At 39.6% G+C, this 19,533-nt stretch overlaps 1 protein-coding gene across 1 annotated transcript; it reads left to right on the top strand.

Annotated features, from left to right (window-relative positions):
* The first annotated feature begins 2,606 nt into the window (after positions 1-2,606).
* On the top strand, positions 2,607-18,521 carry MS4A4A (membrane spanning 4-domains A4A). The gene is given in 7 exon segments (XM_032414797.1): positions 2,607-2,817; positions 7,414-7,570; positions 8,611-8,739; positions 10,782-10,838; positions 11,993-12,151; positions 15,614-15,715; positions 18,402-18,521. Coding segments are annotated over 6 exon segments (708 nt in total). The 5' UTR covers positions 2,607-2,817; positions 7,414-7,429.
* The last annotated feature ends 1,012 nt before the right edge of the window (positions 18,522-19,533 follow it).

The following is a 19,533-nucleotide window of genomic DNA, read 5'->3' as shown; positions in this document are numbered from 1 at the left end:
TTGCTGGGTCATAGGGTAGCTTTATTTTCAACTTTTTGAGGAACCTCCATACTGTTTTCCAGAGTGGCTGCACCAGTCTGCGTTCCCACCAAGAGTGCAAGAGTGTTCCCCTTTCTCCGCATCCTTGCTAACATCTGTCATTTCCTGGCTTGTTAATTTTAGCCATTCTGACTGGTGTGAGGTAGTATCTCACTGAGGTTTTGATTTGGATTTCCCTGATGCCGAGTGATGTTGAGCACTTTTTCATGTGTCTGTTGGCCATTTGGATGTCTTCTTTGGAGAAATGTCTGTTCATATCTTCTGCCCATTTCTTGATTGGATTATTTGTTCTTTGGGTGTTGACTTTGATAAGTTCTTTATAGATTTTGGATACTAGCCCTTTATCTGGTATGTCATTTGCAAATATCTTCTCCCATTCTGTTGGTTGTCTTTTGGTTTTGTTGACTGTTCCCTTTGCTTTGCAAAAGCTTTTTATCTTGATGAAGTCCCAATAGTTCATTTTGCCCTTGCTTCCCTTGCCTTTGATGATGTTTCTAGGAAGAAGTTGTTGCGGCTGAGGTCGAGGTTGCTGCCTGTGTTTTCCTCAAGGATTTTGATGGATTCCTGTCTCACATTTAGGTTTTTCATCCGTTTTGAATCTATTTTTGTGTGTGGTGTAAGGAAATGGTCCAGTTTCATTGTTCTGGTGTGGCTCTCCCAATTTTCCCAACACCATTTGTTGAAGAGACTGTCTTTTTTCCATTGGACATTCTTTCCTGCTTTGTCAAAGATGAATTGACCATAGAGTTGAGGGTCCATTTCTGGGCTCTCTATTCTGTTCCATTGATCTATGTGTCTGTTATTGTGCCAGTACCATACTGTCTTGATGATTACAGCTTTGTAATAGAGCTGGAAGTCCAGAATTGTGATGCCGCCAGCTTTGCTTTTCTTTTTCAACATAACTCTGGCTATTCAGGGTCTTTTCTGGTTCCATACAAATTTTAGGATTATTTGTTCCATTTCCTTGAAAAAAGTTGATGGTATTTTGATGGGGATTGCATTAAATGTGTCGATTGCTCTAGGTAGCATAGACATTTTCACAATATTTGTTCTTCCAATCCATGAGCATGCAGCGTTTTTCCATTTCTTTGTGCCTTCCTCAATTTCTTTCATGAGTATTCTATAGTTTTCTGAGTACAGATCCTTTGCCTCTTTGGTTAGATTTATTCCTAGGTATCTTATGGTTTTGGGTGCAATTGTAAATGGGATCGACTCCTTAATTTCTCTTTCTTCTGTCTTGTTGTTGGTGTATAGAAATGCAACTGATTTCTGTGCATTGATTTTATATCCTGTCACCTTACTGAATTCCTGTATGAGTTCTAGCAGTTTTGGGGTGGAGTCTTTTGGGTTTTCCACATAAAGCATCATATCATCTGCAAAGAGTTAGAGTTTGACTTCTTATTTGCCGATTCAGATGCCTTTTATTTCTTTTTGTTGTCTGATTGCCAAGGCTAGGACTTTAGTACTATGTTGAATAGCAGTGGTGATAGTGGACATCCCTGCCATGTTCCTGACCTAGTGGGAAAGCTCTCAATTTTTCCCCATTGGGAATGATATTCACTGTGGGTTTTTCATAGGTAGCTTTTATGATACTGAGGTATGTACCCTCTATCCCTCCACTGTAAAGAGTTTTAATCAAGAAAGAATGCTGTACTTTGTCAAATGCCTTTTCTGCATCTGTTAAGAGTATCATATGGTTCTTGTTCTTTCTTTTATTAATGTATTGTATCACATTGATTGATATGCAGATGTTGAACTAATCTTGCAGCCCAGGAAAAAAATCCCACTTGGTTGTGGTGAATAATCCTTTTAATGTACTGTGGATTCTATTGGCTAGTATTTTGGTGAGAATTTTTGCATCCATGTTCATCAGGCATATTGGTTTGTAATTCTCCTTTTTGATGGGGTCTTTGGTTATGGGATCTCAAAGTAATTTTTCTTTAAGAAAATGTTTACAAAATGAGAACTGAACACCACTTGCATTCTCCTCCATATAAAGTATTGATTTCATACTACAAATGAGGAATCTTATGTTCAGAGAAATAATAAGGCCATGAATAAATGGTTGGAATTGGCTTTGTCTTTGTCAAGTAACAGGCTCTTTCTATGATACCAGATGACTCTATGAACTAGAAAATGTCTTATTAATTATTCCCATGCAATCGACTTGTTGCCACTTTACAGGCATTCATCTCTAATGTTGGATTTTCATGTAAATAATGTATTTAAATTTTGTATAGAATGGTAATATGCAGTTCTCTAGGGAGATGAGGAGAGCAGGTGAAAATGTGTGAAGTTGTGAAGAGGAGCTTTTAAATGAGGTTTAAATGCCATTAAATTAGTTTGTGTATATAAAGAACTTTGAGCAGAATCTGACCCACAGTAAATACTCAACCACTGATTTCCACTGATATACACAGTAATGACACACTATATACTATATATACGGTAATATACATGCTATTATTTTCCTATAAAAGACTGTATGAGGCAGTCACTGCTTGTTCAGCAAATTTCAGAACAGACACCCACACCCATATTAGGGACACTAAATCAGTTAGGACTTCCGACATAAAAAAGGAACCAGCTGTGCATCTAAGAAATACTCAGCACTGCCTTTGGGGTTCAGAAAAACTGCAGGAGAGGAATGCAGATTTGACCTGAGTGAGGTGTGGAATGGGGGCAAGTGTATCTGGACTGAAGGCGCTTGCCCAGAGTCTCCGGAGACATTGCAGTGTCCCCAGAGACACACTGCAGACATTGCAGGCCTGAAGAAAGGTAGGGACATGCCTTCCTAGGCTCTGGGGCTGATGGTTTTCTCATCCACTGGTTCCACTCCTGGGAGTGGAATGAGAGAGGATCAGGTTACTTCTCACAGCACGAACTGGTATTCTGGGTTGGGGTGAGTCTAGTGCACCTTTAAGTGTATGTTTGGGGGGTGGGTTGGAGAACATTCTTTGCTGCAGAGGATGGGGGTAAGGACAGGCTCCTAGAGGCTGATGCTGGATGAGGTGGTTTCAGTTACTTTTGATCCCTACATCCCTAGGCTCTTAGGAAAACAAAAGCAATATTTTATGCTTTTCACTAGGTATTTCATGTACTCTTGAGGCTCCTTCTTCTGTGGTCTTTATTCTCTGTCTCTGACATCATTTTTATAATTCAGCAGTCAGAAAAGGCCTGCCACGTGCAGAATTTGGTGGAGATACTGTCAGGTGAAGGTGGGGTCCTCAGTCTTACACAGGCCCTGGGGTACACTGTGGTCTGACCTAGTTCTCCAACGATTTTGGGGCAGCATTCATGAGACACCAAGCCATAGACTGAAGATACCTGTGAGGAAGTCCACTGAGGAAAGAGATTTTGTAGATTCTTGGCATCTTTGAGATCAGAAAGCTTGAGGCAACTGTGCCTGATGCACCTTTCCTCAGATGAGGTCAGTGAAACCCAGAGAAGGGAAATAACTTACCCAGAGTCACACTAGTTAGTAAGAGAACCAGGACTAGAAACCAGATGTCTCAATTCCTAGTCCAGACCTTTTCCCTGCCCGGGTCCTGATTTCTACTTTCTCATCATCCCCTACCAACCGTCCAAGTTCAGGCCTCCTTTTGGGCCTCTATTCTATTGCCTCCTTTTGGGCCTCTCTTCTATTTTATAAGTTTGACAAAGAAGGAGACACAGCCCCTCAGACCACCCTTGTCATGCTCCCTTGTTGGCAGTTGGGACCCAGTAGGGAACTGGTGATAAAATATTAGGAAACGAGATGGGTGGTGGTGCTCACCCACAAGGAGATTTGGCATCAGTAGAAGAAAAGTGGGGTGTTTTCTAGGTTTCTCATCTGTCGCAGGAGCAACAATGACAAAAAGACACTGTAGTTGTCAACAGCCCAAAACATATCACAAATAATCTAGCTAAAAGTTGGTCAATTTTGTTGATCTTTTCAAAGAACAAACTCTTGGTTCCATCAATTCTCCCTATTGTTGTTTTACCTTGTCCTATTCCTATTACCCTCTCCCAACTCTGTGGTAGCCCTGAAAACTAGAAGCCTTAGAACCGTGGCAGCTACAGAAACCGGCCTCCTAACAGCCTGTGAAGGGGTTAGAATGAAATTGGAAATCCTTAAAAAGCCCCATCCCCAGAGAATTGTCACTGTTTGACCTGTTTGGAAAACATCTGGAAAAGCTCTACTCATAGATCTGGTCTTTACTTGATATGACTCAAGGCTCATTCAGTGACAGAAGCCCAAACCCCAAGGTGTTTGTCAAAAGCAATTATCAGAAATTGTTTAATTCACAGCTTCCTGAGGCAGTGATACAGTTGGAGTAAAGAAAAAGCTGGATTAAAAAATAGTTAAAAAAACAGGAATGAGATTTTTGCAAGGATCTTGAAAAATTCTTAATATATCCCTGGGAATCTAGAAAGCCATACATGTGTAGGTTGTATGTGTGCCCAAGAAAGACCTGAGGAGTCCCTAATTCCTCAACTATGGCTTATCTTGGGGCTTTGTGCAAGCAAGAAGGAAAGGCTATAGAAAAAGGAAACACAAAGTTATAAACTACCAGCGTATTAAAGTTGCCCAAAGCATGCACACATACATGACCTAAGACAAAGGGTAGGAGATTTTTTTGGGGGGAGGGGGCCCTTAAAGATATCCGTTAAATCATTAGCTGACCATTAAACTAATCAAACAGAAATTCTAATGTGCACAGATTACAAAGAATATAGACTTTCACAGAAGAGATATGGCAGTCACTTCACAACAACAACAACAACAACGCAGCAATGACAAATAGCCACAACAATAATGAATACTTGGAATGGGGTATTCTTTGAAAAGATCAACAAAACTGGAAAACCATTAGCTAGACTGAACAAGAAGAATTGTAAGAAGGAATTACTAAAATCAAGAATGAAAAAGGCAACAATTTCACCTATCCATTTGTTGTCTTCTCTTTTTATAGTACTCTATACACATCTCAAACTTTTAATTCTGTACTTCTAATCTTTTCATATCTCTTCTCCTATGTCCATTTCCTTGTCAGTGTGGCTTCTAGGTCATTTTTCCAGATTTATCTTCCAGTTCACTGATTCTCTTTTCAGTGTTCATTGCTGTATAACACATTAACCAAGTATTTTTTTAATGTTGACATTGTTTTCTTAACATTTGAAATTTGTCCTGTCACTTTAGTACTTTACCTGTGCTTTCTCATTTTTGTGATTCTGTTTTTATTTGAACACTTCATCCATATTTATTACATATTCTGTATTTGATTATCATAATATCTGAAGCACTTGGTGTTTCTCTAACTAAATCTCTTGGGTTTTGTGCATTTGGTGATCTTTGATTATGATGATATACTCAGATGATTCTAATCTGTAGGATTTCTTGGAGATTTATGGCAAGAATACTTGCTTCCTTCTTTGCAGACTCCAGTGTAAGAATTATTCAGAGACAGATGGCTTCCTACAAAAGCAGCTTTTTGATATGTTTTCTCTGTTATTCCCACCTTTTACATCTCAGAACTACACTTGTCCAGGGAAGCTGCAGCTGTCAACTGGTGTGTTAATTCTCTGGATTATAAACAAGAGCATGTGTTTTATACCTCAGCGAGCCTCTTGCCTTTGATAAGTGTACTCTGAAATCTGTGGCATAGTGTCTTGCTTCTTTGATACTTTTTCTGCATGTCCCCAAAATTCATCCTCATGCAATCTTCATTGTTTTTGACAATTACTTCATCTGAATTATGGTAATTTTAGTTGTGTCCCAGTTTCAAAATGACATTCTAATTTTCTTTCTCTGTATTGCTTTTGGAAATATTCTAGGACAGAAGAAGGAACATTGACTTTTTGGTTATATGCTCTTATTTACTTCCTGATCTTAACTGTTTCATTCTCCTTCATCCTTCATTATATATTCCTTATGAATTACTAGTTATATTTTTCTGTCATCTTATTTTGAAAGTTTTTGCTTTACTTATTTTATGATTTACTCTTTTGTACTTTTCCTTTTACTGCTTTCCAGAACTTTGAATATATTTGTTACTAAAGTTAAATTAATGTTTTAAATGATTCATCTTTATTTTTAATATGGATTGTTTTCCCCTATCTATCTCTGAGATGGATTCATTTTTTTCTTATTTTGGCCAGTTTTTCTTTTGCTAGATAACTAGTAATGTAGTTCCCTTAGCCTACTGAGTATAAATACAGGTTAATAATCCTTTCCTGAGAAAATGAATTCTTTCCCGGTACATAAAAAATGGGTGTTACTAGAACATTCTTTGATCTTGTGCTACTAATGAAAGAGCACACATTTCCAAACTTGAGACTTTGATGGAGCCTCAGTGAAGCATGAATGGTACCAGAATTGATTGTGACTTTGCAAAGTTTGAGTTTCACTTCCCTCAAAATTTATGGATGTGAGCCATGCAACATCTGCATATGGATTCAAATGAGTAGATAAAGTGTTCCAGTGCTTTAAACGTACTTCCACATAACCTGACTGGCATTACTATATTGAGGAGAATTATGTTTGTGTTTTGAGTCTTAGAAAAACATTTTTATGTGTCCTTGCCATGCATTGGCAAGTCAGAATTTAAAACATTTAAATGGGGCAAGAGATTTAAGTTCTCAGTGCCAGGGTTATGACTCAGGATCATAAATTCCATCCACAAAGTCCAGAGTTTATAGGGTAAAATCCAAGATTAAATAAATCATATTTATTAAGATGAACTTGGAGGAGGTTTCCAGCTCTGAGAATATAACTGTGCTCCAACTAGAAAAGGGAGACCATAAAACACTTTACAATCAATGGGAGCACAGATGATTCTGTGTGGTTTATTCCTATTATAAAAGTTATCTTTCAAAGGGGAAATGGGAGGACGCCTGGGTGGCTCAGTCGGTAAAGCATAAGCTCAGGTCATGATTCCAGGGTCTTGGGATCAAGTCCTGCATGGGGCTCCTTGCTCAGCAGGGAGCCTGCTTCTCCCTCTGCTTCTCCCCCTGCTTGTGCTCTTTCTCTCTCTCTGACAAATAAATAAATAAAATCTTAAAAAAAAAAAAAAAACCCAAAGGGGAAATGGCTATAATCAGATAAAATCTGAGTACAGACTTCATATATTTGAGGGGCCCAGCATATTCACCTCAATTCTATCTAGATTCCCCTCTCTTTAGTACTTTCTAGCATCTTGATGACACATGGCATTTCTCTCTCTGTGTTTCTCTCCTTAAGGTGTTTCTTGTTCTCCTTTCCTGGCTGGCCTTTGCAATAACTACATTTTGCAAAGATACTCTAATAGCTGTTATAATAAAGCAAGGGAATGTAGACCACGGTTTGTCTTGTCATTAACAGGACCTCATCCTAAATTACAATTCTTATTGTAGCTCCTTTTCTGCTGCCATGGCAACCACGCAAGGACTAGAAGGGACCACAGGGGCTGGCCCTAGTGTGTACCATCCGGAGAAGTCTGCTGTTCTACACCCAAATCTGTGGAAAGGGATTCCAGAGAAGTTCTTGAAGGGGGAACCTAAAGTCCTCGGGGTAAGTCAATTGCAGATCTGGAAGTAGACCAGTCATGTTGTAAACTCACAGCTGATCAGTTTTAATGACAAATACTCTGTCCCATTGACCTCATAATATATCAGCCAGCCCTCGGGACATTGGTATTTGATGTTCAGGCCTTATCAGTCAAAAATGGTACAATATTCTATTACATCATGCTTCTAATCTCATTGTATTTAAGATATAGTGACTTCGGATCTATTCTAGGTTTGTGGGTCATCAATGATAACTTTAACTTCAGCTAGGAAGAGCAGCAAAAGGAAAGGCTGCATGCACACTAGCTGGTGTCCACCCAACAGATCTTTCTGATAGCTGATTGCCCCACATTGTTACGGTCTCCGGGAAATTTTCTTAGCCTGCTCCTCAGAGGATAAAAATTCTTTTATTCTCTGTGCATTTCTGTCTGGAGTCTCAGGTGGGTGTGCCTAAAAGAAATGGACAGTTTAAAGAAAGACAGATTAGTGCAGGTGGAAGGAGAGTGAATACAGAGGTTGATCTCTAGCCCAAGCTTTAAACCAATGGGACAAAGTCATTATGACACTTTGTACCCTTTTTATGCCATGGGATAATTGTACTCCAATGCCTCTATTTTTAGACCGCTGTACTCACTCATGTCCTCAGGCCCTACACACCAAGAAAAGATCATATTGCTCCTATACACATGCCCCTTCCTTCACATTATTTTTCCTTGCTTCCTAATTTCTGAGTCACTCCTATCTGAGTGTGTGCAAAGGAGAGCAAGAGCTATAGTAAGAGTAATGTCACAGGGGTCAGTAAAGCGCCTCTGGGTAGGTCCTGGTACCTACCATTCTTTTTACCTTGAAAATGGGACAATTGGGATAGATATCCCAAGAGATAATTTTAGTAAGTTAATATACCCATATTTCTTTATATGAAATAAAAACGATAGGACAATATCAGGACCATCTGACTATTTCAAAAGATGGAGAAGAGGGGTAACTTAGTGGTTGGAAAGGGGGTGGTAGATAATCAGTTTTTACTTTCTTCATCACTTCTAGGTTGTGCAGATCCTGATTGCCCTGATGAACCTCAGCCTGGGAATAATAAACATTAATGTCACATTTCCATTTGATGAAGTTCATTATTTGTCAGAGCATGAGTTGTACAAAATTGTGGGGTCACTGATGGTGAGTAGAATACCTTCTGATATAGTTGGAGATTACATAACATAGTTGCTAATTTCCTGAGCTTTAAAATCATATCCTAACCCTATTTTGTGGTTCTATAACTTTGAGAATGATATCTAATCTCCTTTTGACTCCATTTTCTCACATTTAAAGTAGGAATAATAATATAAGACTCATACAAAGCTGGGAAGATTAAATATTTAGTATGTATCACGATATATTATAGCAGCATGTAACAAAAGACCCAAATCGTAATGGATTAAACATTGAGAGCATTGATGGTTTTACAACAAGAAACGCAGTGGCTAGTCATCTCCAGGTTTGGTTAGTCCAGGAGTGCAAGGACCTCATGGAGGATGGCTGGCATATCATATCAGACTCGATACATCTCATTGTTCATAAACGTTTTGTGTGCATAAATCCTTTATATTCCCAAACCAACTCTGGGCAAAGGTAATGGATTTGTCGTTGTTGGCTTGGACTAATTGAGATTCACTTCTCAGTTAGGCTGGGAAGGGTTCACTGAAGCTCATGAACAAAATGAGGATTTCGTTAACAAGGGAGAAGAGGAGTGGCTGGTGTGCAGGCAATTTATAATCAGCTATCAAATCTTAGCAAGTGGAGCTGGTATTAGATAAATTTTGTTTCATAAATTTAACAACAATAACCATAAGATTAAGTGAAAATTTAAGAAAGTTAAAATTTTTCCCTTAACATAAAATGCAAGAGAGTTTCTCTGCAAATTAAGAGTGTAAAGAGAACATAAATTATCAAGTGACAAAAGAAAAGTAAGTTTATAAACTGGTTTTATGTTAGAACCAGAAAACCCTATTCAAGTATTGTAGGGTTTCCATTCATCTACAAAGTTGAGAATGAGAGAGTTTAGAGTTTTGTTATGGAGTTGGCTTTTTGTTCCCCCTCGCCTGTTTACAGAAGATTTAAAGAGCAGCTGTGCTCTGTTACTCCTGGGCATTTGTACCATGCTTTACACGTCTGATGACACTGATGTCAATAATGGCTTTCACTTAACACTTACCATAATCTGGGCACTCTTCTACATGCTTTGTATATTCAGTTCCATCTGGGCAACCATCACAGACTTCTGAGAAAGGATTTACCATGGCCCTCATTTTGTGGATGAAGAAACTGGGACTTGGAGAAATTAAGTGATTTGCCCAAGATCATGCTATTATTTGGTACAGGAATCAGGGCTCAAACAGGGTCGTTCTGATTTCAGTCTTGCAGACATCGGCCGCCTGCATTTTCTGTTTCCCCTTTAATTTCCCTTTCAAGACCGCTTTGGAGACCAGTTCTCATAATTTATGTCCTCTACACATGTTCCGTAGATTTCCAGGACCTGCGGGAGCTATGTTTGTCAATTGAGCTATCACTCAAACCATCGTAGGAATCCCACTAGATGAGTCTTTGCTTAATTGGTAGAACATTTCAAATTGGAAAGCAAACCCAGACATTCAAACAGTCAAATAGTTTAAGGCAGGGGGGTCCAATCAACTTGATATCAGCTGTTTTAGCTAAATGGAAAATAATTACCCAATGATGGAGCCAAATGGAATAGTATATTATTAAAAAATTTTTTTAAATAATCAGCATCTAATATGGAATTTAAAAACTTTCTTTGCTACTATTTTGTTTATAACTTTTAATAGTCATTTTAAATAAAAACAATTGTTAGTTTCTTTTCTTTTCTAAAATCTTATTAAATTTTGGTACCATATTAGGGTTCCTTCATATCAGGAATTTAGAAGCTTTTTTTATATTTCAAGGCCCTCAAATGTTTAAATACCATTGCAGTTAGACATTTTTTTGAAAGGCTTGAAAAATTTTCCTGTGAATCCATCTGGCAGAATTTCTCTGTTGTTTCTGGGAAAAGAGGAGAATTATTTACAATCTTTTGTGTTTCTCCCAATATAACTGGGTGGTTTAACAAATTTATCACAGTTAGGGGTAAGTTTTAGTAAGTTTTGACTTCAAATATTTGTTTAAAGTTTTTTTTACCTGCATTTTTTCACTCTTGTTACTAGTTTATTGTTTCAGGGTCCTTGTCAATTGTAGCAGGGGCTAAAACTACAAAAGGTCTGGTGAGTAATGTTTCCTTTTTTTTTTTAATCTGTTTGCTTATTTTTGTCCCAAAAGAAGAAAGACTAACCAAGTATTTATTCTGCCAGAGAACAAGATGGGTTTTGTTTGTTTTTTAAAAATCAGGAGAGATTGTTTTACATAGTTGCATTGGTCTTTCAGAAATTATAATAAAAAATTGGCTGATCATAAAATTACTGATATGACAATGAATAGTTTGGGAAGGCAGTTGTTGAGAGAATCTTTATGAAAATACAGAGAATTCCTGAAAAGGAATGTCAAATGGGACTGGCCAAACAGACCTTGCAACTTGAGATCCAGTCCATAACAGTGACACCAAGTGTTGGTGTGGCATAATATTTGTTGACTTATTGATTAAAATGTGTATTCCGACTGTTTATGGAAAGGATTTTCATTTGGCTTGCAATGGAAGAAATTCACAATAAGGCTATTAAATAAGGTAAAGCAAATTTAAAACACAACTCTCATGCTGATATCTTTCACAAAGCCAATAAAAGGCAAAAGCCCAGATCTCAACATATGTTTTTGCTCGCTAAAGACCGTACTTGAGTTTTCTTTGCTCAAAGGATAAAGATCAGACCATGGAGTGTGATCTCTATGGCTTTTCCAAATCTGACCTCAGTGTGTCTCCCTAGCATCTGGTCCAGCTATAACCATTAAAATCCCCCTCATGCTATAGCCACACTAAACCTCTCATGCTTTCTTGGAGAATTTTAGTTCTTATAATAAGCCTCCAAGGGAAGAAAATGCAGGAAAGGAATACAGAGCAGAGGGAGGTCATACACAAAAAGCATGGAAGCCACATTTAGAAAATAATGCACAGCCAGGCACCCGAGGCAGGGCACGGCAGGTGATGGGCACGGACAGAACTGTCTAGCTAACATGGAAAAAAAGAGTTTATCTCCTGTGCATGAGGGTTGTCTGAAGGATTCAAGCTTGGAAACAACAGGATCATGTTTGTGTTTGGGCAGGAGATGAGCTGGAAGCGCTGTGAGGGGAGAGACAAGTGAGGAGACAGCACGGTAGTGAAGACAGAGCAGCTGGACTGTGGGGACAAGAAGCGAGGGGTGTGGAGTGCTTGTTGGTGACACCCCTGAGGATACCACTGGATTGCTGAGTTGACTTTCCTTCCTAGATCAGAAGTAGCCTAGGATTAAACATCTCCAGTTCTGTCTCGGCTGCATTAGGGATCTTGTTCACTGCAGGCCACTTGAATAGTTTTTGATTCAATCTCTTTCACTGCGGCACTTTTGAGAAGACAGAGAACTGCTTGATGTCCCAGTCTATTTTAATGGTGAGTGCTTCCTCTTTTCCTGGGATACTGTGATGGAAGCAAGTCACAGGAGCTCTGGCTCTCGCAAAAGTAACACTCGGTAGTCCCTAGCTGATGGATGAATCAAAATGATTGAAGAAGAGGGAAATCTTTTATTTAGGAGCCAGGCCCACGTCTCATCTTTCTCTTTGTTCCTCCATACGTGATGAGGGAAAGTGGAAAGGAAGCTCATGGTTATAGAGTACCTACTCTCCCTAGTTAGTGCACTAAGCATATTGCATATTTTTTTTCTGTTTAATTTCAAAACACCAATTCTGTTATCCACTCTAAAAAGGGAGCCCAGATGTCAATCCCTCTGTGTCCCCAGGGCTCCCTGATGGAGTTTCCTGGTTCTCTAATAATAAAATAAAATTGTCTTGAACATTATCCAACAAGTGGAAAATCACCATTACCCCTCCCCACATCTCTGGATGTTCTTGCAAGATTAAGCACTTTGGGCCTTAACATCCAGCTCCTGGCAAATTCTCAATTTCCATTCTGTATTTCACTACTTCTCTGTACCGCTTGCCCTCATTTAGATGTTATCCTGATGGCTTTAATTCTCCAAATTGCCACTTACACAAGCTATTGTAGGTTGTGAAGCTGTGGGCCTCTGGGTAAGTGCAGGGAGGAGCACTCTTGAGGCGCAGCCCTGGCCAAAATGCAACTGAATCTTTATTACTAAAAAGTCTAAAAAAAAAAAAAGTCTATTAGCCATTTTCAGCACCGCTGAGTTTTCTGTTGTTTCCCTTCTGTGCGAGCTCCCTTCTGGCCTTTCTCCGTGCTTAGTTAGTTCTCTGTCTCACTGTCTCTTGTCTTCACCCAAATGTGGAAATTGAGCATTCTTCCATACTCATTAAGCCTCTTCTTCATTCCAGGCTAATCCTCGATAAGTCCTGAGTGCTGTATAGTCATGCCAAAATAACCCCTTGACTGTCTCTGCTAAACTAATTCATACTCCCCTTGAGGTTTCTAACAGGGCTTTTAGTAGGCAAGTTTATTTCTTGCCACTTACCCAAAATAAGAGAGTTTCTTCAGAGAACTTAGATTTTTCCCCCAAGATCATGCAGTTAGGAATTGGCAGAAGCAAGATGAGATTCTGTGCTTTCCTGCCTCTAATGCCCCATTCATATTTATATTTAATATTGTTCTATGTTGTTATCCTGAAGAAGAAGCCTACTTTCAGTTTCTGCGGTTCTGCCCATTTGTAGTCTGTCAGGTTACAGTGCTAAGGACCAAACCTGGAATGGACGGTTTCATGGGGCTGGCTGCCTGGGCATGGGACCTCTGCAGGCACATGGGGCTTACCAGTTAGAAGAGCCCTACACCTCTGCTGTTGCCATCTTGAAGTTCCTAATGATTTTTTAACAAGAGGCTTTCGAAATAAGGTAGCCGGTTCCATCTTGATCTCAATCACCTTCTCCCAGAGGCCGTCACAAATTCCTATTGTGTGAACATTTTTTCTGCCTGTCCTTATAGCAGAGCAAATCCATAAGGGCTTCTTGGGATCTGAAATATCAGATCTCTTCCTGCCTGGGCACTGCATGGTCAGTCCGCAGGTCTGTGAGCCTGTACTTTACTCCTGGTCCTAGCGTTGGCACTCTAGGAGACATAAGAAGGAGACCAGGCCCCTACCTTTAGGAGCTCCTTGGAGGAAAGTATAGAAATATTGGAAAACAGCTAGAGGCTGATGAAGGCCTAAGAGCTTACTTTTGAATATGATTATAAGAAGAGGTTAGAAAAGGTGAGCTCTTTGCAGGAAAGAAGACAGCACATACTACCTGGAATCAGGAGGCAGAGCAGTATGAGACTGCCAGTGATCACCTCTGCTTGATCTAGAAAGACAGTGGTTTATATGGCTCAAACTCATATATTATATATATATTTGCTACTTTTTGTTGGAAATCTAGCCTGACCACTGTTTTTTGTAAATAAAGTTTTATTGGAACATAGCCACACCCATTTGTTTACATATTGTCTATGGCTGCTTTGGTGCTCTAACAGCAGAATTGAGTATTTGTGACAGAGTCCTTATGGCCTGTAAAACTTAAAATATGTGCTAGCTGGCCTCTTACAGGAAGTTTGTCAATTCCTGGTCTACCCCACCAGATGGTAACATCCTTTAGGGTTGGGAAATTGTTCTATTTGCTGCTCTGTCTTCTATGCCTACAACAGTTCCTGAAACATAGAGGCTACAATATGTTGAAGAGATGAGTAAATAGATTTAAAAAAATGATGAATGCTAATATTCTCAAGGCCCAGTTGAGTCCGTGTCACTCGTGTCCCGGGCTCTTAATCTATCAGCTCTTCCACAAGGATAGGGATAGGTACTATAGTATATATAGTACCTATATAGTACCTATCCCTATCCATGGAGAGAGAAAGAGAGAATATTTAGACCAAAGAATCCCAGGCATCCAATTCAGGTTTTTAGGAGTAAGAGTACTGCCCAGTGTTTCTCAAATCTGACCATATATTTTGGTTAAAGATTAAACCTAAAGCCAAAAACAAAAAAAAACAAAAAACCTAAAGCCAGTTCTCTGGGGAGATGGATTAAAGACTGATTAACTTGGTTTTTATTGTTATGTTAGTTTCTTATTGCTGCTATAACAAAATTATTGCCAACTTAGTGACTCGAGACAACATAAATTTATTATCTCACAAGTTTGAAATGGTTCTCATCGGGTTAAAATCAAAGTGTTGGCAGAGCTACATTCCTTTCTGGAGGCTGTAAGGCAGAATCCGTTTCCTTGCCTTTGCCGGCTTCTGGAGGCTGCCCACAGTCCTGAGCTTGTGGCCCCATCCTCTGCCTTCAAAGCAAGCAGTGCAACATCTTCAAATCTCTTTTGGACTTTGACTCTTCTGCCTCCCGCTTCCACTTAGAAGGATTCTGTAATTATTTTGGGCCCACCCAGATAATCCAGAATAATCCTTTCATCTCAACGTCAGTTAATAAACAGCCTTAATTTAATCTGCAAATTTAATTCTCCTTTGCTATGTAACTTGACATATCTGTAGGTTCCAGAGGTTAAGATGTGGACCTCTTTGGTCTGTTAATATTCTGCCCACAATTATTACTCTGCCTACAACTACCAAGAGAGGAGATCATACTATTTTGTCAACTATATGGAATTTTTGGTGTTTGAAAAACCTAAGTTATCTTTACGATCCCTTACCCCCCTTTAAAGGGTTTTCACATTCTGTATCTACAATAGCACTGGAAGGTAGAGGGTGGGGAAAAGTGATTATTTTATTAATGAAAAAAATGAGAGGATAAGTGGCATTCAACAGGCCAAGACTGGCCAAGGGTATATGGCTGCAATGAGGAGCCAGTTTTATTGACAGCAGGCCAGTGCTTCTCTTTTAGCCTTGTAATCAGATGGTCAGTGTTTTCATTTTGTCATCTCTATTTCTCACATTTCCTGGTTATAAATTTGTTCCTAGGGTATAGATGTTATGGTGATCCTGTTAAGTGTGCTAGAGTTCTGCATTGCTGTGTCCCTCTCTGCCTTTGGATGCAGAGTAACCTGTTGCCATCCTGAGGGGGTGAGTATTGGGCTTGCCTCGAAGACATCATATTAGTTTTCTATGGCTGTGTAATACATTCCAGAAACTTAGAGGTTTAAATAACACACATTTATCACTTCTCAGTTTCCATGGGTGAAGAGTCTGGGCACACCTCAGCTGGTTCCTCTGCTCAGGGTCTGACAAGGCTGTTATCAAGAAGCTGGCTGGGGCTTCAGTCTCAGCTGAGGCCTCTGATCCTCTTCCATGCTCATGTTGCAGAATTGACTTCCTTTCAGCTGTGCAACTCACGACAACTGACTTCTACTTTTGAGGCCAGCAAGAGAGTGAAAACCTCTGATGCTCTAATTTTTCTTTTAAACATCTCATATGATTAGGTCAAGTCTACCCAGAATAATATCCTTTTTTAAATTGAGGTATACATCTTAGTTATTTGACAGTTCTATTCAGTACCCAGTGCTCACCACAATAAATGTCACCTGTCACCATGTAAGGTTGTTACAGTATAATGGATATATTCCCCATGCTGTGCTTTTCATCTTCACGACTGGTTTATTTTATAACTGGAAGTTTGTACCACTTAAGCCCCTCCATCTATTTTGCCCATCCCCCCACCCACCTCCCCTCTGGCAACCACCAGTTAGTTCTCTGCATTTAAAAATCTGTTTTGTTTGTTTTGTTTTTTAGATTCCACATGTAAGGGAAATCATATGGTATTTGTCTGTCTCTGCCTTACTTCACTTAGCATAATACCCTCTAAGTCCATCCATATTGTCACAAATGACAGGTCTCATTCTTTTTTATGGCTGAGTAGTATATATCCATCTTGATCATCCATTCGTTTATCGATGGATACTACAGTTACTTCCATATCTTGGCTATTGCAAATAATGCTGCAATAAACATAGGGGCACATATATCTTTTCAAATTAGTGTTTTCATTTTCTTTGGGTAAATACTCAGTAGTGGAATTACTGGATCATATGGTATTTCTCTTTTTAATTTTTTGAGGAACCTCCATACTGTTTCTGTAGTGACTGCACCAATCTACATTCCCACCAATTGTGCAGCAGGCCCCACATCCTCGCTAACACTTACGTCCTGTCTTTTTGATACTAGCCATTCTGACAGGTTTGTGAGGTGATACCTCACTGTGGTTTTGATTTGCATTTCCCTGATGATTAGTGATGTTAAGCACCTTTCCCTATTGGCCATCTGTATGTCTTCTTTGGAAAAATGTTTACAGAGTAATGTCCTTTTTGATAAACTGAAAGTCAACTGCTCAGTAACCTACTTACAGGAGTGATATCCCATCATATACACAGGTCCCACCCATACTCAAGCAGGGGGAATCACACAGGGGCATGGGTCACTGGGTGTCATCCTAGCATCTTGCCTACTACAATTAAAAAGACAAACTAATTTTCTCCATCCTTACTCCCTCCAAGGCCCTCCTCTCTTAGTCCAGATCAGAGAATACTTCAAAATGGAGAGATCCCCACAGAGTGCCAGATTTTGCTCCATTATCCTGTCATAGCCACCTTCCCTGGGCTACTGAAGAAAGTCAGTGTTTCAAATTTCTTTAACCAAGGTGTGCATACTTGTCCATCTCTTACCTTGAGACCTGCAGCAGATCCTCCTGGCCCCTGAAAGAACATCATATATAGAGAGAGGATTGGTAAATGGGAAGAGAGAAGAGACCAAGAGGCACTAGGAAGAATATGACAAGGATATCTTCCAAGAATTGAATTAAAACACCAAGAGTTGCTCATAGTTTTATTCTCCAAAGGCAAATCATAAAATCGTAAAAGTTTGATGAAATTATTTTTTCTCTTGTTCTTCTCCACCATTTTGTGCCTCTTTCCTTTCTTTTGGGGCTTCCATGCTACACAACATATCCTGCCCCACAGAAGAGAAGTGGACTAACCCTATTTGTGGACTTCTGTGTTGTAAGACCCTAGAAGTTAGAGTTTTCAACAATTCCTAATGACTTTGTAATTTCATTAAGTGAAGAATGTTATTTTCATTGACCAAAGCATCTGCACAAGGGAGCAAATTCTTTAGTAACCTTCCTATCATAATGTCTAAGCATGTGTTCCCTTCTGCTCCTGGAGTTACAGAGCTGGGAAAAGCTGCTCTTGGTGTGAATCCAGAAGAGCAAAATCTTTGAGGCATTAATGCTGAAGTTTCATCTCTTCCTGTTTCTATCTTCCCCTCCCCACCACACACACACACACACACATACACACTCCATTCACACTGAGTTTGTGGAAGAAAGACCAGCATTTTCCTTAGTTTGCTGATGGTTCCTGCCTTTCTGAATCGCTGTGGTTTTTGAAATGATTGAGTCATGGTCAGCAAATCCTGATTTGGGTATGTTGTTGCCATCAGCATAAAGAACCAGATTTGGAAGAAGAGCTCTCAATTTTCCATAACACCTTGGTTTCCAGCTTGCTTTGCACCATCATCCATATGTAAGATCAGTCCACTTACAGGGTCACAGCAACAGCCAACAGCTATCGCTGCATGTTTTTCCAAGGTCCAGTCTGAGCTCCAGAATGCTGGAGAAACCCCACCAAGTTGATCTGGAGATCGAATTCAGAGAAGAAAGAGTAGACTCTGATAGTGATGTCATTGTGTGGACAGGAAGGGCAAGCCCTGTGGTTTTTTGGTTGACTCACCTATGGCATTCTGATTGACTTCACAGGTTGTTTTGGTTATGCCATCAAATCCTCACATGGCAGAAACTGCATCTTCTGCACCATTTGCAGGAGGTTTGGTGCCACCGACAGACCAACAACAAAATGTTCCAGAAAATCCATCCTGACAGTTGTGCAAGAACCCCATTTGGGAAAGTACCAGAATCCAACTCTGATATATATCTATATCTATATCATCTATATCTATATCTGTATCTATCTATATATCTCTATATCTCTATCTATCTATCTATCTATCTATCTATCTATCTATCTATCTATTGCAAAATCACGTTCTCATTTTCCCCCAAGAACTCGACAACTCATTTTACTGGCTCTTTATCAACAATAGCAGAAATTAAATAAATAAATCGTGCATTTAATGAGCCAATGGTTCTTGAAAGTTTTTATCCATTGGGGTGCCTGGGTGGTTTAGTCGGTTAAGTGTCCAACTCTTGATTTCAGTTCAGGTCATGATCTCAATGCCATGAGATTGGGTCCCATGTGGGGCTCCATGCTAAACATGGAGACTGCTTGATATTCTCTCTTTCCTTCTCTCTCTGCCCCTCCCTGCTTGTGTTCTTTCTCTCTAAAAAAAGGGGGGGGCACCTGGGTGGCTCAGTCGTTGGGCATCTGCCTTCAGCCCAGGACATGGTCCCAGGGTCCTGGGATTGAGCCCTGCATCAGTCTCCCTGCTCCGTGGGAAGCTTGCTGCTCCCTCTCCCACTCCCCTTGCTTGTGTTCCCTCTCTCGCTGTGTCTCTCTCTGTCAAATAAATAAATAAAATCTTAAAAAAAAAAAAGAAAGAAAAAAAAGTTTTTATCCATCTTCAGAACTTTGTATAAGGACATTAAGTTGGTAAATTAGATTCAGCAGAAGAAGGTCAAAAAGACATTGCTGAAATGAGGGCTCCTTAAAGACTACATTTTTCTTCTTCCCTGGCCAATACTCCTCCTACTTGTTTGATTTTCTTCTCCTGCCTTTGGGAATGCAAGATGTTTTTACCTTCAGAACATTGAGATGCAAAACTTTCCCCTCTCCTTCCTTTCCCTGTTTTTCTTCTCCCATAGAAAAATACCTTCTAAAAGCACACTCAGTCCTTGTATGCACATAAACCATTATTTGAACGTAAGTACACAT

This window comes from Phoca vitulina, unplaced genomic scaffold (assembly GCF_004348235.1).
Source record: "Phoca vitulina isolate PV1807 unplaced genomic scaffold, GSC_HSeal_1.0 scaffold16, whole genome shotgun sequence".
NCBI classification, from domain to species: Eukaryota; Metazoa; Chordata; class Mammalia; order Carnivora; family Phocidae; genus Phoca; species Phoca vitulina.
The sequence above is the reverse complement of the archived record's forward strand: the minus strand, read 5'-3'. Positions and strand labels throughout refer to the sequence as shown.